The sequence below is a fragment of the Oncorhynchus masou genome, chromosome 12, assembly GCF_036934945.1.
Source record: "Oncorhynchus masou masou isolate Uvic2021 chromosome 12, UVic_Omas_1.1, whole genome shotgun sequence".
NCBI lineage: Eukaryota > Metazoa > Chordata > Actinopteri > Salmoniformes > Salmonidae > Oncorhynchus > Oncorhynchus masou.
In genome coordinates this window covers 48,706,112-48,733,439 of record NC_088223.1, presented here as the reverse complement: position 1 = coordinate 48,733,439, position 27,328 = coordinate 48,706,112, and the positions used below count along the sequence as shown (strand labels likewise).

At 41.8% G+C, this 27,328-nt stretch overlaps 2 protein-coding genes across 3 annotated transcripts in view; one reads left to right on the top strand and one right to left on the bottom strand.

Annotated features, from left to right (window-relative positions):
• LOC135550241 (amyloid-beta A4 precursor protein-binding family B member 3-like) overlaps nucleotides 1–6,215 on the bottom strand; it is a 32,741-nt gene extending 26,526 nt beyond the window's left edge. Inside the window, exon 1 of the mRNA XM_064980860.1 lies at nucleotides 5,843–6,215. Within this exon, the coding sequence (XP_064836932.1) occupies nucleotides 5,843–5,891 (49 nt within the window). The 5' untranslated portion in view covers nucleotides 5,892–6,215. The remainder of the gene's footprint in view (nucleotides 1–5,842) is intronic.
• A 2,801-nt stretch (nucleotides 6,216–9,016) lies between these two features.
• Nucleotides 9,017–20,912, top strand: LOC135550240 (SLC35A4 upstream open reading frame protein-like). Of its 2 annotated transcripts, XR_010457097.1 has the most exons (4): nucleotides 9,017–9,121; nucleotides 10,559–10,642; nucleotides 13,093–14,075; nucleotides 20,725–20,912. XR_010457097.1 is itself a non-coding variant. In XM_064980859.1 (3 exons), the coding sequence occupies exons 1-3, from the start codon at nucleotides 9,107–9,109 to the stop codon at nucleotides 13,288–13,290; spliced, it is 297 nt and encodes a 98-aa protein (XP_064836931.1). In that variant the 5' UTR covers nucleotides 9,017–9,106; the 3' UTR covers nucleotides 13,291–16,702. The 2 variants fall into 2 exon arrangements, 1 of the variants encoding a protein (XP_064836931.1); XM_064980859.1 differs by lacking the exon at nucleotides 20,725–20,912 and having other exon boundaries at nucleotides 13,093–16,702.
• Nucleotides 20,913–27,328: the final 6,416 nt, after the last annotated feature.

Genomic DNA, 27,328 nt, shown 5'->3' with positions numbered 1-27,328 from the left:
ACTGATGTGGGACAGGCGCTGATAACGCCATAGGCTTAGATTTAACGTAAGCACTGCATTTACCTTTAGCCCTGAGAACCGGACAGGCGTTTTTTCCAATGACCTGAACCTTGACAGAAGTGACACTCTTGACCAAAGTCAGCTTCACCACAGGAGTCAGGCTCAACCCAAGTTGAATGAAACTCGACGAGCCGGCTGAGGCGTGTGAGCAGGCTGAGGCGTGTGAGCAGGCTGAGGCGTGTGAGCAGGCTGAGGCGTGTGAGCAGGCTGAGGCGTGAGAGCAGGCTGAGGCGTGTGAGCAGGCTGAGGCGTGTGAGCAGGCTGAGGCGTGTGAGCAGGCTGAGGCGTGTGAGCAGGCTGAGGCGTGTGAGCAGGCTGAGGCGTGTGAGCAGGCTGAGGCGTGAGAGCCGGCTGAAGTGTGAGAGCCCGACGAGCCGGCTGAGGTGTGAGAGCACCGACGAGCAGGCTGAGGCGTGAGAGCCCGACGAGCCAGCTGAGGCGTTCGAGCCAGCTGAGGCGTTCGAGCCGGCTGAGGCGTGCAAGCCGGCTGAGGCATGATGTGGGATGGGCGCCTGCCATGCCAACCGAGGCAATAAAACCTCTCGAGCCAGCAAAGGCGTGGAAGCTAAAGATATAGATGGGGCAATCAACAAAGTGAAGGAGTTTTGTGTAAAATGTTCAGTGTAAATTGTTAAAAGTAGTCCTTCTGCATAGAGTTGTACGGTTTGTTAAACTTTGAAGTCAACGTTTTTAGTTTGGGAATACAATCGGAGTCTCTGCACCAATGCCTTTCCTGACTCAGAGGGCTTTCTATTGAATAGTGGAGTTCATGAAGTTCGTGAAGTATTAGGGTATTGTCTCAACACCAATGACACAGGGGAGTAATAATTAAGTCTGTGGTTGGTCATCTCTGAAGTAATATATGTCATCGCCATGCTATTTTGAACCAGTTCCTGTCTATTATCATAAATAATCTCCTCTATAGTATGGCTTTTCTTCTACCTAAATACTTAGTGATCTGATGTAAGTGAAGCCTCCATTATGACTTCCATTGTAGTACTTGGCTTCTGTCCGTGGATTGTACTGACCAGTAAGGTGAAAAGGTGTACGTGTTCCAATCGCACAGAAGGTAAGCTACACATGCATTTCCTACAGTTTTACTTAGTGTCGGGAGTAGAGAGCAGAATACAGACTCGTGAAAGTGTGCCATACAGCAGTGAATCTCCAGCAGAGGGTGTTAGTGAATTATTGATGAATCCCAGAGTCTGCACTGCGTGATCAGTCCCTATAGCAACTCCTGCTGTAAACCAGCTGATCCAATGAGCTAACAGGGGAACAGACATTCGTGTGATATTGTTGTTGTGTGCGCCGTGGTGCACGTGCATTAGATTGATGCATGCGCATGAATGTGACTGCTATTCCCATGACAGGCAGAAATGAGCTAGTCCACCATGCGGTATCCGCCATAGCTTTGTCAGAGTTGCCTTTACTCATTGGTGCCAGTCTGCACTTGAGAGGTGTTCCTAAGTATTTTGTTACATTGATTTTGGCAGGCGTTTATTTAATTATGGTCCTCGTTCAAATAATTCAAGTCTCCATTATGACTAAGTGGATGTAGGGACGCGGTGTTTCTATGGGGGAGGGTGTACAGTACAGTCCTTGCCCCCCTTGTTATTGTCACTGATGGGTGACTATCTACTCTACTCTAGATACAGATACACACTTGAGTCTCTCAACACACATTTGGGACTGAGCCTGTTACCAAAGCACTCCAAAATGGCCAATCAAGACCGAACCGCAGATTGCTCTCCCTACGAGGCTGTAAACAGCTGTAATTGAGCAGTCGTGATGGCAGTGATTGCAGTCGGGTAGCTCTCTCTGCCCAGAACTGCCCCTTACACTAAAGAATGGGGAACGAGTAACTGGGACAGCAAATGGAATATTGAAGCATAATGGGGATTTAGAAATGAGAGCTACGATTAAAAATAGAGAAAGAATGTAGAATATGTTTATAACAATGTAAAACACCTGTGCTGTAGACTAGAGACAAAGACAAAGTGAGACCAGAAATTACATTATGCAGAGAGAATTAAGTAGAGACTATAAATAACAGTAATATAACAGTAACTGTAGAGAGAGAGAGAGAGAGAGAGAGGGTGGGGGAGAGAGAGACTACAGTACATCTGGAGGAGAGAGAGTAATCCCAATGGTGCGTCTGTGCAAGGTCAGAGCTGGGCTCTATCTGCCAGAGGGATTATGGGCCAGAGTAGATCACAACTTCAATCTGGGATTCAGCTCTCAATCCGGGAGCAGGACGGCTATATCCTTTTCTACCAGCCATGCCACGCACCCCTTGACGAGTCGTAGATCTGAAGCCTAAGTGCCAACCCAACCCAAACATGGACAGCATGACAACGAAAGTCAGATAAATTCATTCAAAACACATACTGTACAGATATGGGACCAGTTTTATGTTCCGCAGGGTGCTATTAAAACTCCATTCCCCACCCTAACCCCCTCCAACCCTGCAGGATAATGTGTATACGATGCAACATTAGACAATACAATGTTCCAATAAACTACTGACACAGTGTCCCTGTTTACATGTACCATGCTCAGCATAAGGATGACGCTCTCTCTACCTCTCCATTTCTCTCCCGCCGCCTCTTTCGAGGGGAATTATTTTGGGAGCAATGACGTAACCAGTCAAGGCAGACGCTTTGTTTGAGGAACCTGTGGTGTTTGGGCTTATGAATGGGGGGTAAAGTTGATAGCAAAAAAAGGCACAACAAAGGTACAAGCCTTCAATAGCCTCCAGAGAGGATATGAACAGTGTTGTTGCTCAACAATATGCATTGGACTTGACATTTAATTCATCATTGCTTACAATACTATACTGTCGAATAAATCATTTTTGGTAATATCAACATTTTCGTCAACAAACGTATAATTGACTCTCCATTGACTCTGCTCTCCTTTGTGCCTGCTGCCTACTGTGCTATGCATTACCCTCCATAATAAAAACCAGCCACTCCTAACGCCAGGAGAGCAACAGTTACCACAACAACACCAAGTCACATGGCAGCCCACACAGTCACCAAGGTGAACAACACATCCTGTCCTCTGTAAATAAGAGCTCTGGGCTTGATTTCGTTTACTGTGTGTGGGGAGAGAGGAACACTCAACCTTCGTCTCTCCCGAGCCCGTACGGGAGTTGTAGCGATGAGACAAGATAGTAGCTACTAAACAATTGGATACCATGAAATTGGGGAGAAAAAGGGTAAAAAAAATGCAAAATTACAAGAATTACATAAAGATCAGTGGCAAACATACGATGCACAGAAGTTTAACCAGCCATGCAATGGAGAGTAGAATTCATGTCGGCTCTCCGGGAACACAGAGTAAAAGGGCAAACTGTAAAAAAAACATTGTCCGGGGGGACTCTCAAGTAGAGTTCGACCGATTAATCGGAATGACCGATTAATTAGGGCCGATTTCAGGTTTTCATAACAATCGGTAATCAGCATTTTTGGACACCGATCATGGCCGATTACATTGCACTCCACAAGGAGACTGCGTGGCAGGCTGACTTCCTGTTATGTGAGTGCAGCAAGGAGCCAATGTAAGCTGCTAGCTAGCATTAAACGTATCTTAGAAAAAACAATCAATCTTAACATAATCACTAGTTAACTACACATGGTTGATGATTTTACTAGTTTATCTAGCTTGTCCTACATTGCATATAAACAATGTGGTACCTGTTAATTTCTCATTGAATCATTTATCATCGAATCACATCCAATAGTCAAAGGTATATGAAATACAAATGGTATAGAGAGAAATAGTCCTATAACAACTACAACCTAAAACCTCTTATCTGGGAATATTGAAGACTCATGTTAAAAGGAACCACCAGCTTTCATATGTTCTCATGTTCTGAGCAAGGAGCTTAAACGTTAGTTTTCTTACATAGCACATATTGCATTTTTACTTTCTTCTCCAACACTTTGTTTTTGCATCATTTAAACCAAAAAACATGTTTTATGATTTATTTGAGACTAAATAGATTTTTATTGATGTATTATATTAAGTTAAAATAAAGTGTTCATTGTTCATTCAGTATTGTTGCAATTTTCATTATTACAAACATATATATAAAAATCGGCCGATTAATCGGTATAGGCTTTTTTTTTGGTTCCTCCAATAATCAGCATCAGAGTTGAAAAATCATAATCGGTCGACCTCTACTCTCAAGGGCGTAATGATCCCATAACGATGTGTGAGCAAGAACACCTAGTAACACTAATATATGAAACTGTTTAGAAGCAACAGACAGATACATCACTGATTGTGAAATCCCCACCATCGCCATTATTATCATGAAAGTTCACCCAAAGTACAAAATTACATATTGGTTGATTTACCCTGTAAGCAGTCTATAGACAAGGTATGACAGCAATCCATGTTTTGGTTTATTTTCCCCGTCACAAAGTTTTAGCATTTGTGGAAACAAATCCCAGTCAAGTCATGGTATAGATATTAGCACTTCTCGCGCATCATGTTCAAATCATCTATAAATTATTTTGTTTGAGCTGCACAATAAATGTTAAATACTTTGGGATAATTTGGAAATGATGCGCAAAAAAATGCTATTGACTTGAATTGTATTTGTGTCTTGACTTGAATAGAGAGAAATAGTAATGGCTTTTTTTGTGTAGGCACTAACTCTGCCGTGATACGTTTGACAAAGCCTATGGGGAAGTGAATGCCGTTTTTGGATAAATCCCGAAAATAAGGTATGTGGTAAACACAGGCTTAGAAGATATTATTCCTTTGGTCTATGAGACAATCTTCATCAGCAAACATCACATTCTGTGAATTTTGACGCACGTAAGAATTTGTTTTAAAAAAGCTCATAAAGGACATAAAGGCTTCATAATTCCTAAAGGTCAGGTTAAGTGACTGATATTATCTCATAAAACAAAATGTATAAGATCTCCTAAACCTGTGTTAACCTCAGACCTTATTTTCGGTGTTCATCCTTAAACCCTATTCTTTCTCATTCATTTTCCCCATAGGGATGGCTGAACGAACTAGAGGTAACTCATTTCCGGATTTAAGGACTACAAGCTGGCAAGCTCTATGGGATTTGTTTCCACAAATGCTACAACGTTAGCATTTGGAAACAGTGCCAGGGAAACTAAACCAAAAGCATGGTCTGCTGTAGACTGCTAACAGGGTAAGGAAACTAATGTTATTTTGCCATTTGGGTGAACTATCCTTTGAATTCAAAGCTAAATACAAAAATAATCAATAGATCAAAAATGTTCTTTGTCTAATGGAAGCACTCTAGTTCACTACCTGAACTCTCAACAAACACACAATCGCACAACTCAACCTTAATAACCCTTCAAACTTTCCGACAGGGAGCGTTGGGACGGTAACAGAGAGGTCTCCAGTTCAAATACCCCCGAGCTGACAAGGTGAGAAAAAAACACCTTTACATTGCACACATGCGTACAATACACACTTTTACATGTGTGAAACAAGACAAATATAAGCACCCGCCAAATGAGTATTATTATGTATTTCCAGTTTCACTCTACGAAGTGTGTGGGACAGAATGCCTGGCCGGCCCTACATGACACAACACCTGTAGTTGAGCCTGTCTACCAGTGAAAATCAGACAATGAGCTCACCCCAGTACCTACTGCACTCAGGCCAGTACCTACTGCACTCACTACTCCTCGGCCGGCCGTCTCCTCTCCCTCTGAGGAACAAGGGACGAGGCGAGAAAAATGTCTGGAGGAGCCCAGGACAGTGTGTGTGTGTGTTTACTCACCGTCATAATTGACTATGATGATGGCGAGCATGTAATCCTTCCCCAGCATGCTGATAGGTGTTCCTTCCTTCCTGGCCAACCTGGCTTAGCTGCACCACATTCCCGTACCAAAATGTCCTGATGTTGCCAGGACAACTCTTCCCCGCACACACTCGTTACAACTGCACACAGCGCCAAGCGTCAAGGGACACACTCACATGCCAAGAGGATTCAAAATATATTTCTTTCTCTGTCTGACTCTCTGTGCAAGCCCCGTCCCGGGAACTCTCGGGAGTCTTCTCCGTCCGTCTTGCTGATCTCTTTCTCTCTCTATCCTGCGTCTCTATCTCTTTATCTGTGCTGGAGGGATGCTGTTTGTTTCACTGCTGCTGCCTTTCGCTTCGCTCTCTTTGTACTGCGCTCAGCGGTGCCTGCAGCTTCCGCCACTCCCCCTCCTCCTTCTCCCCACCCCTTACTTCTCTTTCTCACACGCTCGAGCTTTTCTATCGCTCTTCCCCTTTCTCTCAAATCAAAATCAAATCTAATTTATTTATATAGCCCTTTGTACATCAGCTGATATCTCAAAGTGCTGTACAGAAACCCAGCCTAAAACCCCAAACAGCAAGCAATGCAGGTGTAGAAGCACGGTGGTAAGGAAAAACTCCCTAGAAAGGCCAAAACCTAGGAAGAAACCTAGAGAGGAACCAGGCTATGTGGGGTGGCCAGTCCTCTTCCGGCTGTGCCGGGTGGAGATTATAACAGAACATGGCCAAGATGTTCAAAAGTTCATAAATGACCAGCATGGTCGAATAATAATAAGGCAGAACAGTTGAAACTGGAGCAGCAGCACGGCCAGGTGGACTGGAGACAGCAAAGAGTCATCATGTCAGGTAGTCCTGGGGCATGGTCCTAGGGCTCAGGTCCTCCGAGAGAGAGAAAGAGAGAATTAGAGAACGCACACTTAGATTCACACAGGACACCGAATTGGACAGGAGAAGTACTCCAGATATAACAAACTGACCCCAGCCCCCGACACATAAACTACTGCAGCATAAATACTGGAGGCTAAGACAGGAGGGGTCAGGAGAAAAATCTTCTCCCTGCCTCTCTGGTTGTCCCCTGTCTCTCGGTGCCTTAAAAGGACTGCTGAGGCCGAGAAAAGGCACTAAGGACAAAGGCACAGTGCAGACCAGCAAACAGACCCAAAAAGCATGCTTTTTCTAGAATAAATACATTACTACAGTTATATGGAGACCAACAAGAGGGCAATAATACAAACATCAAAACAAACGTGCTTCCTCGAAGGGTGAATGCGACTGGTGTAGCCTATCGAGTATTTGTGTAGTGAGGGAGTCGTAATAGGATTGAATTCAACTTGAGATGGGATGCCTCTCTGTGTAAAAGGGGTGTCTCAGGAAGATTAGAGACATAAATCTGCCCCTCGCAAAGAACCTGCATCTGCCAAGCCCTACTCTTAAAAATATATGAGAAGGGACACTTTGAGAGTGCTTTTCATAGCAACGCCAGCAACATCACAGAATACGGGATGATTTCCTGTGCATCAGTACGCTGTGGTGTTTTACAGGGAGGAAGGGTGTTCTATAAGGAGGAAGGGTGTTCTATAGGGAGGAAGGGTGTTCTATAGGGAGGAGGGGTGTTCTATAGGGAGGAAGGGTGTTCTATAAGGAGGAAGGGTGTTCTATAAGGAGGAAGGGTGTTCTATAAGGAGGAAGGGTGTTCTAATGTAAATGTAAATGTCTATAGGGAGGAGGAGTGTTCTATAGGGAGGAAGGGTGTTCTATAAGGAGGAAGGGTGTTCTATAGGGAGGAAGGGTGTTCTATAAGGAGGAAGGGTGTTCTATAGGGAGGAAGGGTGTTCTATCGGGAGGAAGGGTGTTCTATAGGGAGGAAGGGTGTTCTATAAGGAGGAAGGGTGTTCTATAGGGAGGAAGGGTGTTCTATAAGGAGGAAGGGTGTTCTATAGGGAGGAAGGGTGTTCTATCGGGAGGAAGGGTGTTCTATAGGGAGGAAGGGTGTTCTATTGGGAGGAAGGGTGTTCTATAAGGAGGAAGGGTGTTCTATAGGGAGGAAGGGTGTTCTATCGGGAGGAAGGGTGTTCTATAGGCAGGCTTCCTTAAAGGCAACGTCTGTTGCTGCAGCTTTTCTAAACCCATCTCTTTTCCCTAGATGCAATGTTGTAGTGTGGTTGTGTGCGGCTCAGTTGGTTTGATTCCCACATGGGACCAGTATGAAAATGTATCCACTCACTATTGTAAATTGCTCTGGATAAGAGTGTCTGCTAAACAATGTAAAATAATCTGTCAGTTAAACTATCCTTATCACAGTACAACCAGAGGTTTCAACAGAGCAAAACGTTAGAGGCAATGTAAGATAGAGAGCCTATGACTGCATCTGTCATATGGCCAGTACAATCCATAGACAATCTACCTCCAAGCTACATATTCATGAATCAAATGGCCATACCTGTTGTATTCGGCGCATGTGACAAATAAAATTTGATTTGACATAGCCTAATAACGTGTCCTCTTGAGCATCTTATATGGAAATATCTTGGAAAACATGACTGCCACTGGCATCACATGGTCTGTAGTGCCATCGTGTACTTTATTTCTATGGTCCACCTTAATCAGCATCCATGTCTTGACGGATCACACTGCCCGTCATCGTTCAGTCTGCTTGCATCATCCTCTTCTCACCTCCACTCAATGTGTGTATATATGAAGCCTCCACTACGGTTGAAGCCGTATATATGAAGCCTCCACCCGGTTCGCTTGTGGAATTACAACCCCTCTTGATGTACAAAGCTCCTCTGATGACATCAGGCAGAGCCATGTATTTGTGCAAACTCTTAGAATTGTGAATATTGTTGTACTTCTTGATATTCAGTTTCATAGCATTATGCAAATATTCCCCATATAATCCCCCCAAAAGGCTGTCCGATTACAATGACTAATTGTTTCAAATCAGTTCATTTTACTTGCGAATTCTGCAAGCTAACTTTACGCCTGTCGTGTCCTGTAACTGTACTGCCCTCGATTCCAATTCTAATCATGTAATAAATAAATAATAACGCTAGTAGCTAGATTTTCAAATTAATTGATATTGTCCACATTGTAAAGAATGCATATAACAGCGATGTAGTCCAGAAAGGAAACTGAGTAAAAACAGTCGGCACACCACACATGACTTTTAGTCACACATATTTTAGCAGGGAAGAAAATCGAGCCCAGTCAATAATCAGCACCACAAGCATTGATTAAAGACATGGCGGACGACAAGGTTAGTGCCTTAAACTTTAGCCTATGGAGAGTTAAACATCTTGTGCTTGTATTCGCGGTTGTAGTAGTTGCTTACTAGCTAGTTTTAGGTATATTCGGTGTAGCTAAGGTTACGTGTGACCGTTATTTAGCTTGCAAGCTGTATGTTTTTCCTAAGAAACTGTCAAAACTAGCCCAGCTATGCGAACTAGCTAACGTTTACTAAACATTACATTCATGTAGCAACCTGACCTGCTGGGCCATAGCTAGCAATTGTACTGGATATGATCGTGAGAATGTAGACTGGAAACACGATGCTCATATGGCATATTGTTTTAACCGGTAGAATACACGGATAGGACGAACAGACCGGTGTTCACCAGATGTATAAATCAGAAGCATCCGGTTGAAATTCCAAATATGTCGAGGAGACGAGGGACTATGCAGCGAGATGGAATTGAACCGACATTCCGGTCATTTTCTCATCGAAGAAGAGCCCGATCTCAATATAGTTTTCTGCTCGCAAAACTATAAATTGTTACGAACAGAATGCTCACATTTTTTTTGGTAGACGTGACCGTTTGCCAAAGTTTAAAAAAAATGTGCGTTGTTTACAAAGATTGGAGGGGCTAATTGAGTACGGCGCACTTCACAGGGAACGCGTTCTCTAACTGTTATATGCAAATGAGGCTTAATCTCGCCATATAATCTCTTTAGGTTATGTTTGGCTCTGCCCACCTCCTTGCTTGTTCGGCCTACTATGCCTCATTTGCGCCCATTGGAAACGACAGATGAAATATCTTGGTTTTACATATCTTTGGCAAAACTGTGCACACCAGTCCAGAGTAATCAATAGTCGATCAAGATGTTAAATTCATTCATGCATTTAGTATCGGCGAAGAATGGATTTCGTATACATACAATGGGACTCAGGAAGAGGAAGGATTTTTGATGGAATATTGGATTATTTTGGGACACACATGTTGGACTAAAGAATCACTTGAGTATAGATCTACCTTAGATATCAAATAATATGTGTCACTTGCGCCAAATACAACAGGTATTAATACACTATTGACCTTACAGTGAGATGCTTACTTCCAAGCCCTTAACCAACAATGCAATTTTTTTTAAATAGCTAAAAAAAACAAGAATAAGAAATAGAAGTAACAAACAATTAAAGAGCAACAATAGCGAGGCTCTATTCAGGGAGTACTGGTACAGAGTCAATGTGCGGGGCACCAGTTAGTCGAGGTAATATGTACATGTAGGTAGAGGTATTAAAGTGACTATGTAACTTATAGATAATAACAGAGAGTAGCAGCAGCTAGGCACTCTGGCACAGGAGGTTGGTGGCACCTTAATTGGGGAGGACAGACACATGTTTTCTGTGTCAATAACTTGCCTTGCTTGCAGTCCTAAATTGACTTTTGACTTGTACTACTATCCTTTGAGACAGCTAAAGGATCTGGCAGAGCTCAAGGACCAGCTAGAGGACATTCAGCGCCGTGTGGAGAAGGAAGTACAGGCTGGGATCCCACAGGTGAGCCGTCAGATGTCCGACACACAAACCAGGGTTTCCAAAAATGTGGCGCCATACATTTGACCGGCAGCACTTTAATTTACTGAACGTTTAAGAAATTTACCGGACCCATATGCATTGGATGCTTAACCTGATTATGGCGTCCACACGCAGTGCTCAGAATGACTGAAATCACATTTAGATGATGGTAGGCCTAATTAATTTTAACAGAACATGCAACTTGAGGATGCAATGTTGTGTGCCCTTCTTACGGAATTCCGATGCGAATTTGAAGATGTTGAAGAACTGTCCACATTTACCTTTCCTCAGCCAACAAGAGGAGTAATGAACAGCAAACTCACTAGCCTATGTCAATCTACTATCCCCTTTAGTACAAAAGTTTACCTATTCTATTGGTCAACTAAGCTTGTCGTTCTGTGCCAGAGAAATAGCCAAATGGACTCTGGGACCATTGTGGGACGATGGATCCCAAATTAATACAACCATTAGGCCTAGGCTACATCCAAAAAACATTAAAAAGCAAGGAGACTCATGCAACAGATCAGAACGTTTAGCTTAAGATTTTGAACAACTAGGATTTCTTTACATTATAAGCGCAGCAATGTGCACAAGGCAGTAGGCTACACGTGAATGTTTATTCCATAATGAAATGAGTGGGAAAACACCATTGGCAAAAGCGCACAGCACATGTGAGTGATTTCATACCGAGATGAAAATATCTGTTCGAAATTTAGAAAGAGTGGAGATCTAAAGATGCAAAAACTAGCATGGGTTGCTAATATGACTAGGACTGTGCCTTTGGCTACTGGACAATGAAAGACATTTGAAAACCAATTGAACATGAGAGAATAGGCTACTGATCAAATTGGCATAGTCTTTATAAAATAATTTCCTACTCCACGTTTGGTTGGATTTTATGTAGTAAAACGTTCAGGTATCAAAAATTGAAGTAGTCCTATATGTTTTCAAAATGCATACTGCCTCCAGCTTATTGCAATGTGTTGTGTGATGTCCTTGAATGGCAAATGGGAAGCATATATTAGCTCTTTTTTTAATCGTGGCCATCAAAACTGTTTTTTTAACAAGCGATTACATTCAGAATTGTTGCCCAATTATTAGGCTTATAAAAGCATGTTTCACTCCACCATTAATTAACGAGCAAGCTGTTTGATTAGCTGTAGTAATCCGTTTTAGCGCTACATTGACAGGTATTTCAACCAATGAATAGGCTAAAATGCATTTTCGCAATGGGATTCTTTTTTTTCTCCTGGACAATTGGCCGGAGCTAATTTTATTTGTCTTTTCGTTTATCTTTTTTTGTGGGGGGGGGGACCCTGACACGCACACAGGACTCAGTATGGTGTCCACCCATGATATGAGTAGGTGAAAACGTGCTTTGGTGATGAAATTTCACTTTCTTATGTTATAAAATATTTTTTGACCAAAACAAATATGATTGTTCATGTTCTGAATCGTTCTGTGGGGTCTTTCTCTAACATATCTTTAACGTTATATCCCAAAAAGTCAGATTTCGTAACCTAGTGCATACGATAATAAGCACCGAGATCTGTTGACATAACTTAATTAACTAGTGGTGCAGGTTTCTCGTGACAACTTTTGAGGATTTTACATTTTGTGGCCTTTGTCTTCAAAGTTGTTTCCACGGGTCGCCAAAAAAGCAAAATTAGCATTGCAAGAGCTGAATTAAAAGTAAAACGCTTTGAAAATAAAAAGTTTGATAGATCCTCAGTTCTCCGTTGACATTTCACAAAGAAATCTTTTTTTTTTGTTGGTGAGAAAGGAATTTCAAATTAATATTTAAAGTGTATACTAAAATGTGAAAATACTACATGTCATGTCTCAAAATCGATATCCACCTTACCTCTATGTTGTTTAATGTCCTGCGGATTTGAGAAGAAAGATGATGAGTTCAACGAAAAAGCGAGCCTGTCAGGTAGCCAGTAGCCTTAACTCTTGCACAGAATCCAGCCTAGTTTGATGCGATGCAATTTTCCAGATTTCTTTGACCCACCATTCTTTTCTCTGGCATCCATTGAATTAGACACCCTAATTCCGGCCATCCTACAAAAGTATAAGGGTAAACAATCCAATAGCTTTTGAATGTATTATGATGGGTGACATGAAGTTTGGACTATTGGTTTTTTAAGAGGATTATCTACACAATTAACTTATTAGTTTACCAATTGGTCAAAGATACGTTTTTGATTGGGCACCCTAGCCTCGGGCTGTGTTTTCACACAAACATGACCTCATACAGGCCCTCTCTTTTCTGTAGTTATTAGGCTATATATCAAGTCTGTTTGTGTGCATGGATGCATAGTGCACAGGTTTTCCATACATCTTGTCAAACTGTCAGATGAGAGCAACTACACACCTGTGTGTTGTGTTTGTTTCTAACACAAGGATTATTGTGTATTTATTTGTTCCAGGGTGGCAGTGTGCTGGCCTCTCCTTTCCTCAAGGGCTTCTTGGCAGGGTATGTTGTGTCTAGGCTGCGATCCTCTGCGGTTTTGGGCGTGGTCCTTGGGACTTGCACAGGCATTTTTGCAGCTCAAAACTTTGGCGTGCCCAACATCGAGGAAACTCTGAAAGACTATTTCAACACTCTTAAAGGACCCAGCAAGTAGCGGCCCTGGTTTTTGGGGGGAAATATGGAGGGGGGGTATGGATCTCTGAACCCCTGCCCCATCAAAAAGATCCATTGGACTACCCCACCTCCAAGCCCTCTATTTTAGATTGCAGAATGTTCTGAACTGAGAAAAAATTATATGATCTGTGTTTGTTAGGAGACATTTTGGGGGAAACGAATTACGCATGAATTACGCATTAAGTGTCTTTACAATCATCTCTTGCAATGTGTGCAACAGTCCTGCAGGGACTTTAGTGTATGTTTTTATATTACTGGAAAAATAACATTGTTCCTATTTTATGCAATAGAGATTTTACTTATTGAAGTAGGTGCTTTATAGTGGGAGATCTTATTTGCCTCTGGTCAGTTTTCTATTTCGTCTTGCTCGCAGATCAACCATATAACCTTGTTATACCCAAATGATATGTATAACCTTTAGTATCCAGATTTGAAACATGACTAAGATAATATTATATTAATATATACAAATATGTCCCCAGGTAGATACCAGGTTCTCAACCTATTTTGGGACTTTTAGGTCACTGTAAGTCTACAGTATTCACACCCCTTGACTTTTTCCACATGTAGTTGTGTTACAGCCTGAATTTAAAATGGATTACATTTGGATTGTTTTGTCACTGGTCGACACACTACCCCCATAATGTCAAAGTGAAATTACGTTTTTAGAAATGTGTACAAATTAATTAAAAATGAAAAGCTGAAATGTCTTCAGTCAATAAGTATTCAACCCCTTTGTTATTGAACGCCTAAATACGTTCAGGAGTAAAATAATAATAAGTTGCATGGACTCACTCCGTGTGCAATACGTTTTCAACATGATTTTTGAATGACTACCTCATCTCTGTACCCCACACATACAGATAATTGTAAGGTCCCTCAGTCGAGCAGTGATTTCCAAACACAGATTCAACCACAAAGACCAGGAACGTTTTCCAATGCCTCGCAAAGAAGGCCACCTATTGGCAGATGCGTAAAAAAAAGAAAAAGCAGACACTGAATATGCCTTTGAGCATAGTGAAGTTATTAATTACACTTTGGATGATGTATCAATACACACAGTGTATGAATACAGTGTTATGTTTGGGGCAAATCCATCACTTTACTGAGTACCGCTCTCCACAGCAATCTTCCCTGTTTTTTGGCTCTGAGCAAATGTCAGGTCTGCTGAGTGCAAACTTAAACATTGTGAAAATTCTGTGCAGGCAATGTTTGGTGTTCAATGTAGACCTACATTCCATGAGATTTTTGGAAAAAAAACATGTTGTGGTGATTGATGCAAGAAGACATTTTACAAAATAAAATGCATTATTATTCCCATACCATTATTACAGAGAATCAGACAAATTATGCTTCCCTCTGCCTTTTGGATACTTAGCTTATTCAAGCCTGTCTCAAAATACAACACGACCCCTTTAAGAGGCTCTTTACCTGACATTCTTTTCAAAGATGTCTAGAAATGTACATGTTTTGTGCTCTTGTAGGAAGCGATCACTTCCCTATTGCTGACTACAAATGACCTATAACGGGGCTAATAACTCACTAACTTGCAAAGAGGGGGTCAGGTGTGCAGGCAGCTCGGGCTTTTTGCACACAATCCAGCCTCTAGGGGTTCACGGCCCTGCAGCGCCCCAACCCAACACACCCCACTCAGCTTTAGGATCTTAGTAAAACATTCATTATTGGTTTTATGTGTGTTAGGCCAAGGCCAGAGTGACAACCAACAGTACTGCAGAACCCCAGGGCCAGGACTGAGCAGCCTAGCAGCTAGGGATTGCCTAAATAGGTGTCTACCCTGATGTGGGCATGATTTCAATACAGACTCTTTTTGTCGTACAGTATTCCACCTAGACGTTATGAAAGTTGGCACAGTATTTCCTTAATCTTGTAATAAATCAAATCTAGTGATACATAATTTGACATTTCAGCCATCCATTATGGGAGGATAACCAACCTTCCAATTAATGACAATACATTTCTTAGCCGCTACAAATGCTAGATTACACATTTTCTACTGATAACAGTCTCATTATCAACATTTTCAAGCAAACAAAAACAGGCAGAATCTGTAGACATGCAGAGATGACAGAACATACTCTTTGCCAGAATTCAGCCAGAATTCACAAGACCACAAGGTAGCCTAGTGGTTAGAGCATTGGGCCAGTAACCGTAAAGGTTGCTAGATTGAATCCCCAAGCTGACAAGGTAAAAATATGTTGTTCTGCCTCTGAACAAGGCAGTTAACCCACTGTTTCTAGGCTGTCATTGTAAAAAAGAATTTGTTCTTAACTGACTTTACTAGTTAAATAACAAAAAATATAAATAACATATACAAATATGTCCCCTTTTGTGTTTTACCCCTCCAGCAGAATAATTACATTTCTGAGTGCATGTGTTACCGATGTGAAATGGCTAGCTAGTTAGCGTTGGTGCGCGCTAATAGCATTTCAATCGGTGACGTCACTCGCTCTGAGACCTTGAAGTAGTTGTTCCCCTTGCTCTGCAAGGGCTGTGGCTTTTGTGGCGTGATGGGTAATGATGCTTCGTGGGTGTCAGTTGTTGATGTGTGCCGAGGATCCCTGGTTCGAGCCCAGGTAGGGGCGAGGAGAGGGACGGAAGCTAAACTGTTACACATGATATTCAGTTTAACTGGTATATAGTTAGTTCTATGGATGGTCTTAAACTGCAGTAATTTATGTCTGAGATTATATGAACATGGCTGGGCATTCTAACATATATCCATTCATCATCATCAATAGCGTCTTCCTCACATTTTTGTTTGACATGTTTTGTGTCATCGGGAAAAGCCTCTATCAACCCTTGATACAATTTGAAAGTCAACTTCGAGGTTTGTCAGACTACCTTAAAATAGTTTCAATCTTGGAAACTTCTTGCTTGTCCAGTGTTTACTGCGCAGAGAATAAAGTGTTGCATTTGCAAAAGTTTCCTGGCTACCTGACCCTGATGAGACCCCTGTCACCATCTGATCCTGCTCAGATGAGGAATGACAAAGCATTACCTTGGTGTACATTATATTATCCAAGATCAATCATTGAAGTTACCATTATTCACAGATCCTAGACTGTAGCTACCCATCAACCCAAGATGGAACTTTGTATCCATCTTGGGTTGATCCATCCACTGATTGTTATAATGTACTGCAAAATTCACCTAAACTCCTTAGTTTGGTCTTCCCTGGCTGTCTGACCCTGCTGGAACACCCGTCACCATCCGATCCTGCTAAGACATGATGAGCACAGTGTTGTGTACTGACTGTGCACCATGACAGTGACGCCTGTAGAACTGTTTATCCCATGTCAGTTTGAAAAGTAGGGAATTAGCTAGGAAAACTGAAGATCAACAATGTTACATTGCTATACTGACTAATAAAAACTCACATTGCACTGAATTAAACATCAGAATCGGTGTTAAATAGTTTGCTGCTGATTTCATTGTTTGTTTCAGGTCTAGTGTGATTGGGGATAAATTAATAGCTAAAGATAGTGAGCTACCATTAGCTCTAGCTAATGGTACATCGTCAAATGTACTTCTGTTGAAACAGGACAAAACAAAGGCTACAAAACATTTCCATACACACAAGAGCTGTTAGATACTGCCACCTGACAGATAGCTAGAGGCTAGCTAGACCTGATCTGGCTGTGGTAGCTACTAGCTAGCAAACTAAACTAACTACTAGTGGTTAATTCACTTCAGTGGAGAGGGGATGAAACATTAGCTAACGTAACATGTCAGTTACACTACTAGCTCAGCACTGGGAATAAACACATGTTTTTTCTGTCAAACAGCAGTTACCTTGCTAGCTAGATCTGTCAACTAAAGAGTATCCATTTTCTGCTCTGCTTGCTTTTACAACTCTGAGAAAAAGTGCAACACACAGAGACAGCAGCTGCCTCTGTTCATCTCTCCCGTGCTGGTCCTATACACCAGCCTTTTAAAAGCTTTGCCTTCACCCAGCCAGCCTGTCCGCACGATCTATGGTGTCCGTATGGTCCTAAATCCAGCCGTATAAAACCGTAAAACAGCCTACCCAACTGCTCTGAGGTGTCTGCAAGGTCCTAAAGCACAACAGTGTCGCATGGGGGGGTCAAAAAGGCAATTCTAGAATATGTGGGAGGTCCTGTCCCCAGTGAACATTGCGCCCCTGGTGCTGAGTAAGAACTTAAACCTGAACTCACTCATAAAAACAGCAGCTCGAGGACATCCCGAGTGGTGCAGTGGTCTAAGGAACGACATCGCAGTGCTAGCTGTGCCACAAGAGATTTCGGGTTTGAGTCCAGGCTCTGTCGCAGCCAGCCACGACCGGGAGACCCATGGGGCGGCGCACAATTGGCCCATCGTCGTTCGGGTTAGGGGAGGGTTTGGCCTGCAGGGAAGTCCTTGTCCCATTGCGCACTAGCGACTCCTGTGGCGGGCCAGGCGCATTGCACGTTGACACGGTCGCCAGGTGTACAGTGTTTCCTCCAAAACATTTTTGCGGCTGGCTTCCGGGTTAAGTGGGCATTGTGTCAAGAAGTAGTGCAGCTTGGCTGGGTTGTGTTTCGGAGGATGCACGGCTCACAGCCTTCGCCTCTCCCGAGTCCATATGGGAGTTGCAGCGACAAGAATGTAACTACCAATTGGATACCATGAAACTGGGGAGAAAAAAAGTGGTACATTTTTTTTAATGCCGCTCTTTGCTGTATTTCTTGACTGTCTCTCACAGTATCAACTTTCAACAGTTACAGTGCATTCTAAAGCATTCAGACCTCTTGCCTTCTCCACATTTTTTACGTTACAGCCTTATTCTAAAATTGATTAAATGTTTTTTTCCCCCCTCATTAGTCTACACACAATACCTCATAATGACAAAGCAAAAACAGGCTTTTATACATTTTTGCAAATGTATAAAAAAAATGAAATATGACATTTACATACGTTTTCAGACCCTTGGTTGAAGCACCTTTGGCAGCGATGACAGCCTCGAGTCTTCTTTGGTATGACGCTACAAGCTTGGCACACATGTATTTGGAGAGTTTCTCCCATTCTTCTTTGCAGATCCTCTCAAGCTCTGTCAGGTTGGCTGGGGAGCGTCGCTGCACTGTTATTTTCAGGTCTCTCCAGAGATGTTCGATCGGGTTTAAGTCCGGGCTCTGGCTGGGCCACTCAAGGACATTCAGAGACTTATCCCGAAGCCACTCCTGTGTTCTCTTGGCTGTGTGCTTTGGGTCGTTGTCCTGTTGGAAGGTGAACCTTCACCACAGTCTTAGGTCCTGAGCGCTTTGGAGCAGGTTTTCATCAAAGATCTTTCTGTACTTTGCTCCATTCATCTTTCCCTTGATCCTGACAATTCTCCCTGCCGCTAAAAAACATCCCCACAGCATGATGCTGCCACCACCATGCTTCACCATAGCGATGGTGCCAGGCTTCCTCCAAATGTGACGCTTGGCATTCAGGCTGAAGAGTTCATTCTTACTAAGACCAGAGAATCTTGTTTCTCATGGTCTGAGAGTCCTTTAGATGCTTTTTGACAAACTCCAAGTGGGCTGTCATCTGCCTTTTACTGAGGAGTAGCTTCCATCTGGCCACTTCCGTCTGGCCTGATCCGTGGAATGCTGCCGAGATGGTTGTCCTTCCGGAAGGTTCTCCCATCTCCACAGAGGAACTCTGAAGCTCTTCCAAAGTGACCATCGGGTTCATGGTCACCTCCTTGACCAAAGCCCCTTTTTAAAATTTCACCTTTATTTAACCAGGTAGGCAAGTTGAGAACAAGTTCTCATTTACAATTGCGACCTGGCCAAGGTTAAGCAAAGCAGTTCGACACATGCAACAACACAGAGTTACACATGGAGTAAAACAAACATAGTCAATAATACAGTAGAAAAATAAGTCTATATACAATGTGAGCAAATGAGGTGAGATAAGGGAGGTAAAGGCAAAAAAAGGCCATGGTGGTGAAGTAAATACAATATAGCAAGGAAAACACTGGAATGGTAGATTTGCAGTGGAAGAATGTGCAAAGTAGAGATAGAAATAATGGGGTGCAAAAGAGCAAAATAAATAAATAAATACAGTAGGGGGAGAGGTAGTTGTTTGGGTTAGATTATAGATGGGCTATGTACAGGTGCAGTAATCTGTGAGCTGCTCTGACAGCTGGTGCTTAAAGCTAGTGAGGGAGATACGTTTTTCCAGTTTCAGAGATTTTTGTAGTTCGTTTCAGTCATTGGCTGCAGAGAACTGGAAGGAGAGGCGGCCAAAGGAAGAATTGGTTTTGGGGGTGACCAGAGATATACCTGCTGGAGTGCGTGCTACAGGTGGGTGCTGCTATGGTGACCAGCGAGCTGAGATAAGGGGGGACTTTACCTAGCAGGGTCTTGTAGATGACCTGGATCCAGTGGGTTTGGTGACGAGTATGAAGCGAGGGCCAGCCAACGAGAGAGTACAGGTCGCAGTGGTGGGTAGTATATGGGGCTTTGGTGACAAAACGGATGGCACTGTGATAGACTGCATCCAATTTGTTGAGTAGGGTATTGGAGGTTGGGTATTGGAGGCCACTGTGTTTTTCAGGAGCTTCTATGCTGCAGAAATATTTTGGTACCCTTCCACCGATCTGTTCCTCAACACATTCCTGTCTCGGAGCTCTACGGTACAATTCCTTCGACCTCATGGCTTGGTTTTTGCGCTGATGCACTGTCAACTGTGGGATGTTGTATAGACAGGTGTGTGCCTTTCCAAATCATCTCATGTCCAATCAATTGAATTTACCACAGGTGGGCTCCAATCAAGTTGTATAAAACAGGAAACAGGATGCACCTGAGCTCAACTTTGAGTCTCATAGCAAAGCATCTGAATACTTATGTAAATAAGATATTTCAGGTTTTTATTTGTTATTAATTTGCAAACATTTCAAAAATCCTGTTTTCTCTTTGTCAATTATGGGGTATTGTGTGTATATTGATGAGGAAATAAAATAATTTCATCCATTTTAGAATAAGGCTGTAACGTAACAAAAAATGGATGAAGTCAAGGGGTCTGAATACTTTCTGAATGCACCGTATACTGCATTGTATACCAAACTTACTGTAAAAAAAAGGTGTTATTTTGGACGCAGTATTTGCAGCACACTCAGTATTACTGCACTCTGACTGCAATCTTTTTTTATAAGGCATGCTGCTTCGGCCACCCAGAGTGGCTCGTTTTGCCTCCCGAGTGGCACAGCGGTCTAAGGCATTGCATCTCAGTGCTAGAGGCATCACTACAGACCAGGTTCGATCCCCGGCTGTATCACAACCGGCCGTGATTGGGAGTCCCATAGGGCGGTGCACAATTGGCCCAGCGTCATCCAGGTTAGGGGACGGTTTAGGCCGTCATTGTAAAAAATTATTTGTTTTAAACTAACTTGCCTAGTTAAATTAAGGTAAATAATAATAATAAAAGCATATGGCAGTAGTTCGGTTGTGTATCAATAATTTAACATAGCAAGTTTATATGAAGGTTTGGTTATTAAATGGATAAATAGTTTAATCCATTCTCCATGAATTTATTCACAGGTAAATAGTAATATGCTCTTACCACTTTGGTGACAAACAAACTTGCTGCCCTGTTACTTATTGTCCACATGGCGGGAAGAAGCTATTCAAGTAATTAAATACATTTTGAAAATGTAAAAAAAGAAGGATTATTAGCTATCTAGCTACAGTGCAGGCTAAATCAAACGAGCTGCTAACATACAGTAACAGTCAAAAGTTTGGGTTTTTCTTTATTTGTACTATTTTCTACATCAAAACATCAAAACAATGAAATAACACATATGGAATCATGTAGTAACCAAAAGTGTTAAACAAATGTTAGATTTTTCAAAGTAGCCACCCTTTGCCTTGATGACAGCTTTTCACACTTTTGGCATTCTCTCAACCAGCTTCACCTGAAATGCTTTTTCAACAGTCTTAAAGGAATTCCCACATATGCTGAGCACTTTTTGGCTTCTTTTCCTTCACTCTGCTGTCCAGGGGTCATCTGATGCAGCACTCCATCACTCTCCTTCTTGGTCAAATAGACCTTACACAGTTGAAGTGTATTATTGTAATGCATACATGCAGACAGCATCATTCAAAGACTGGAGTTTTATACTCCTGGTGTTGGATATGACTATAAAAGAATGTCACAGATATTCATACCTGAACCGCACCTTACATGATCAGTGAATATATTCAGGCTCCAATGTGGGGGTACTCATGATTGGTGATAACTACTACTATATGACTTGAATCTTTGGAACAATACGGGTATGTTATATTCTACTCAATCCATTGATGCCATTCAGACTGTCTTGAAGTCAATACAACTGGCTGTGATAGCTGAGGTTTATAGCTAGCTAACATTGACATTATAATATTGACATGTAACAGTAAGTTTCTGCAATTTATTGGGGATGAATGATTAACTGGTGGAAGCAATTAAAACCACTGTTCTGAACTAATATTTATACCAAACTTTTTAGGGTCCATACACAGATCGGATATATTGCTATCACATTCATAGGTATACAGGTATTTTTTTATCCTCCACTACACAATAAAATAGTTAGCTAGCTACTTTACTTCAGCTGCATTGCATGGCAAATGTCATCAATGCAAGCTTACAAAATTGTACATTAAATTAGCAGTAAATTATTTACATCCACTGTTTCACAAGACAACAGCCTGGTTTGGTGGTTTTCTCAGGAGTCGTTAAAACATTAAACACGTATTTCAATTTCACACTCATGTCACAACTAACATAAAGCTAGCTAGCTATCTGGCTAATGTTGGCTAGCTTGCTAAATAGCGATTTAGCAACTTTATGATCGTTTGTCTCTACATTAACTAACATATTCCTCTCCACTGTACATTTTATGATGTTATAATTACTTACATTTGCTTCCATCCTAGTATTTTTGTCAGCAATCTTTGCTGAAGAAAGTCTCCAGCGTTGGGTCGCATAGCTTCAAATTCATCACAGTAACCATTCCACATGATTGGTCATCACCCAGTGGTTTCCTTTCATTTAAAATGAATAGTTAGTAGTGTTTCACCATAGCATATCGTCAGTAGTGTACACGGGCCGTGTTCAAAATGGCAACAGTTCACCTACCCGGCGCGCAGGGCAGCTGAATCAGGTACACCTTCCGCCAATAGCACAAAATGAATTTAAAAAATAATTGAAACATAAGGCTTTATTTTTTATTTTTTTTACAGAAATGTTTGGTGATCGACTAAAAATGCCTTCAATCGCAATTGACCGGTTGGTGACCACTTCTCTAGAAAGTTCAAGTGAAGTTCAATCTCATGCTTCTCTCTGTGGGCTGATATTTCTTTTGTGCCCCATATTTCTTCTGCCCTGCAGTCTCGAGGCTACTGCAGGCATCTTAAAGGAAACATTGGTTATGGGTATGCTTTTAATCATTAATTACTGAGGAGTTTTTCAGGATAAACATTTTTACAGAATGGAACTAAGCACAGGCAAAATCCTAGAGGAAAACCTGGTTCAGTGTGCTTTCCACCAGACACTGGGAGATTAATTCACCATTCAGCAGGACAACAACCTAAAACAGATGGACAAATATACACTGGAGTTGCTTACCAAGAAGACAGTGAATGTGGCCGAGTTACATATTTTTACATAAATCTACTTGAAAATCTATGGCAAGACTGAAAATGGTTGTCTAGCCATGATCAACAACCAATTTGACAGAGCTTGAAGAATTTTGAAAATAATAACAGGCAAATGTTGCACAATCCAGGTGTGGAAAGCTCTTAGAGACTTACCAAGAAAGGCTCACATCTGTAATCGATGCCAAAGGTGCTTCTACAAAGTATTGACACAGGGGTGTGAATTCTTATGTAAATTAGATATTTGTGTATTACATTTCCAAACATTTATAAAAACACGTTTTCCCTTTGTCATTATGGGGTATTGTGTGTAGATGGGTGAGAGAGAAAAAACATATGTAATCCATTTTGAATTCAGGCTGTAACACAACAAAATGTGGAATAAGTCAAAGGGTTTGAATACTTTCTGAAGGCACCGATTGACCTGCTCCAAGTAGACCCGTTTTTTTGTGTCTGGTTGATAGATTTGAATAAGAAGTGTTCACTGAGTACATCACAAGGCAGTCTATATAATGGTACACAGGGACCTCTACAGGGGAACTATTGGACCTGCAGTTTGCATGCATGTCTTGCAGGAAGTACTGGCAGGGGTTCATTAGTCCTATGTACAGGATACACATGGCATACACTGTACAGTGAAATGCTTACTTGTAGGTTCCTTCTCAACAATGCAACAACAATAAGAATTATTAAAAGATAAAGAATTTGAACATAGTAAATGGCAGTAACAGAATAAATATTTTAGCATAAGTATAATACATGAAGGCAGAATTTATAGTCCAGTATTTACTTGTGTATTGGGGAAGAGGGGAACACGTGTATAAATTAAGCAGTATAATCAGTAGACTGTAATAAACATTTTAGCATAGCTTTAATAAAGGAAGAACATTTAGAGTAAAATATTTTAAAATGATTCAGATTGGGGGGCAAGTGTTTAAATTGTGCAGTATTATCAATAGGAGTCTGGTAGCAGCAGCAGTTGTGATGTGTGTGTGTAGCATGAGTGTATATGTGTAGTAAGGTGCAGATAGACAGGGCAGGTGGTCAGTGCATTTCAAGTGTTCAGCAGTCTGATGGCTTGTAGATAGAGCCAGTTGGTGTCAGACCTCATGCTCCAATACTGTCTGCCCAACGGTAAGGGAGTGAACCGCTCATGGCTGGGGTCCTTGATGATGCTGCGGGACTACCTCAGAAACTGTTTCAAGTAGATGTCAAGTTCAAGTGATATACTGGACCGTCTTCACCACACGCTGGAGGGGCTTGCGGTCTTGAACGGAGCAATTCCCAACCAGGCCATGATACAAGTGGTCAGGACATTCTCAGTGGTATTTACTAACGTAAATCCATCTACCTACTGATATAACACTGGACATCTGGATTGTACATTACAAATCCATTAGTGACCAGTACAGCCTTTCAGCCAGGAATTAGTATATGGGCAAAGTTTAACTGATTTACCACAATACTTGTTTTTTTAGGCCCATTCTTTAGAAATGCACTATTAGATAAATGATGTTGTCCTCAGACAGTGGGTCTCCTAACAGCCATTGTTACGAGGGGTGTATTCACTTAAGAACCAACAAACTAAACAAAGTCAACAGAACAAAATGGAGAGGGACATACCTGAATTTGAATAGAAACTAATTTTCATTGCAAAAGGTTTTGCATCTGTTTGCACGGTCTTTCTTGGTCTGAATGAATACCCCCAGACTGACAGGTGTTTAAGAGCTCAGTGGAAAGAGATGCTCCCAAGATTATTCATGTTCTCAGCACTAAGATTGCAGTATATCTGTCAATACTTTAAAGAACTGTCAGGAACAGTGAAAGAAGAAATTCTCAATATCAGAGCATTTATAATTGGTCTCCCTTTTTCTGCATAGATGATGCATGTTACAGTATATCGGTGTTGTATGTTGAATTATTTTCTTCTTGTGGAAACAAAATGTAATGGCACATTTTCTTTTGCTTTGATTGGGATTGGTTGGTTTGTTTTTTACACTTGAAATGGTATGAAACTAGAATTTTATGGCATCTCAGTTTTAACGATTAGCAGTGAGCAGCAGACAGTACATCTGACCATATTATATTGAATACCGTAGGTTAATTTAAAAAATAGAGAAAATACAAGAAAATATAACTTTTTAGTTTCCAATGTAATTTCCACAGAATCAGGGTGTTCGGAGAGGAAGTGCTTACATGTAGCTAGACTACATGACCAAACGTATGTGGACACCTGCTCATCAAATATCTCATTCCAAAATCATGGCCATTAATATGGAGTTGGTCTCCCCTTTGCTGCTATAACAGCTTCCACTCTTCTGGGAAGGCTTTCCACTAGATGTTGGAACATTGCTGTGGGGACTTGCTTCCATTCAGACACAAGAGCATTAGTGAGGTCGGGCACTGATGTTGCGCAATTAGGCCTGGCTCACAGTCGGCGTTCCAATTCATCCCAACGGTGTTCGATGGGGTTGAGGTCAGGGCTCAGTGCAAGCCAGTCAAGTTCTTCCACACCGATCTCGACAAACCATTTCTGTATGGACGTCACTTTGTGCACGGGGGCATTGTCATGCTGAAACAGGAAAGGGCCTTCTCCAAACGGTTGCCACAAAGTTGGAAGCACAGAATCGTCTATAATGTATGCTGTATGGTTAAGATTTCCCTTCACTGGAACTAAGGGGCCTAGCCCAAACCATGAAAAACAGCCCCAAACCATTATTCCTCCTCCACCAAACTTTACAGTTGGTACTATGCATTCGGGCAGGTAGCATTCTCCTGGTATCCGCCAAACCCAGATTAGTCCGTTGGACTGCCAGATTGTGAAGTGTGATTCATCACTCCAGAGAATGCATTTCCACTGTTCCAGAGTCCAATGGAGGCAAGCTTCACACCACTCCAGCCGACACTTGGGCTTGCGGCTGCTTGCGGCTGCTTGGCATGGGAACCCATTTCATTAAGCTCTCGGCAAACAGTTCTTGTGCTGACGTTACTTCCAGAGGCAGTTTGGATCTCAGTAGTGAGTATTGATAGAAATCTGAACAAACTACCAGCACTTTGAAAAGTGTATTTAATGATGCTTTCCTGTGGATATATTGTCTCCAGTCTGTAAAAGAACCAACCCGGACAACCGGTAAATTAAGCTAAAATATCAGGTCTTGAGAGGAGACCAAATTTCATTTGGTGTCCAGGTTAGATAATAATGGTTTAAACATGTAATTTCTGTAGCTGGAGACTGACCCCCTCAGCAGACTCATCGATCAGCACAGGCATGATGCTCATGGGCACATCTGTAGACAGAGGAAAGATAACCTTTTTTTTGTTCACTTATTTCCTGTTTCAACAAGCAAAAAAACTAGATTTTAATCCATTAATAGACCATACTAAAGCAAGCGTTCTTTCGGCTGGTATAAGTAAATTCCACAACAAAAATAGTGACATCAGGGTTTTCGGGAATTGATCTAGATTCTAAATCACATGAAAACAAAATCTATCAGCATCTATATAGACAAAATGTATCCAATCACAGATTAAAACTAATACTGCTCAACGATTATTTATATCTAGATAGCCTTTTAGCCAGTATAGTAGTGATGATTGCTGTTTAGTTATTCCCTTCTTACTCTGCTGTAGTTTCCACATTAATTGCAGTATGTGGCTAAGACATCTCTCTCTCTCTCGCTCTCTCTCTCTCCCCCCACACACACAATAAGTTGGGTGAATTTTGACCCATTCCTCCTGACAAAGCTGGTGTAACTGAGTCAGGTTTGTAGGTCTCCTTGCTCGCACACGCTTTTTCAGTTCTGCCCACAAATTTTATATAGCATTGAGGCCAGGGCTTTGTGATGGCCACTCCAATACCTTGACTTTGTTGTCCTTAAGCCATTTTACCACAACTTTGGAAGTTTGATTAGGGTCATTGTCCATTTGGAAGACCCATTTGCGACCAAGCTTCCTGACTGATGTCTTGAGATGTTGCTTCAATATATCTACATAATTTCCCTCCTCATGATACCATCTAGTTTGTGAAGTGCACCAGTCCCTCCTGCAGCAAAGCACCCCCACAACATGATGCCACCCCCGTGCTTCATGGTTGGGATGGTGTTCTTCGGCTTGCAAGCAAACCCCTTTTTCCTCAAAACATAATGATGGTCATTATAACCAAACAGTTCTATTTTTGTTTCATCAAACCAGAGGACATTTCTCTGAAAAGTACAATCTTTGTCCCCATGTGCAGTTGCAAACCGTAGTCTGGCTTTTTTGTGGCGGTTTTGGAGCAGTAGCTTCTTCCTTGCTGAGTGGCCTTTCAGGTTATGTCGATATAGGACTCGTTTGACTGTGGATATAGATACTTTTGTACCTGTTTCCTCCAGC

Excerpts from the sequence above, each read along its gene's own strand:
- LOC135550240 (XM_064980859.1), top strand. Across the intron at positions 10,643-13,092 it reads TACAGGCTGGGATCCCACAG|GGTGGCAGTGTGCTGGCCTC; the intron begins GTGAGCCGTCAG and ends TATTTGTTCCAG.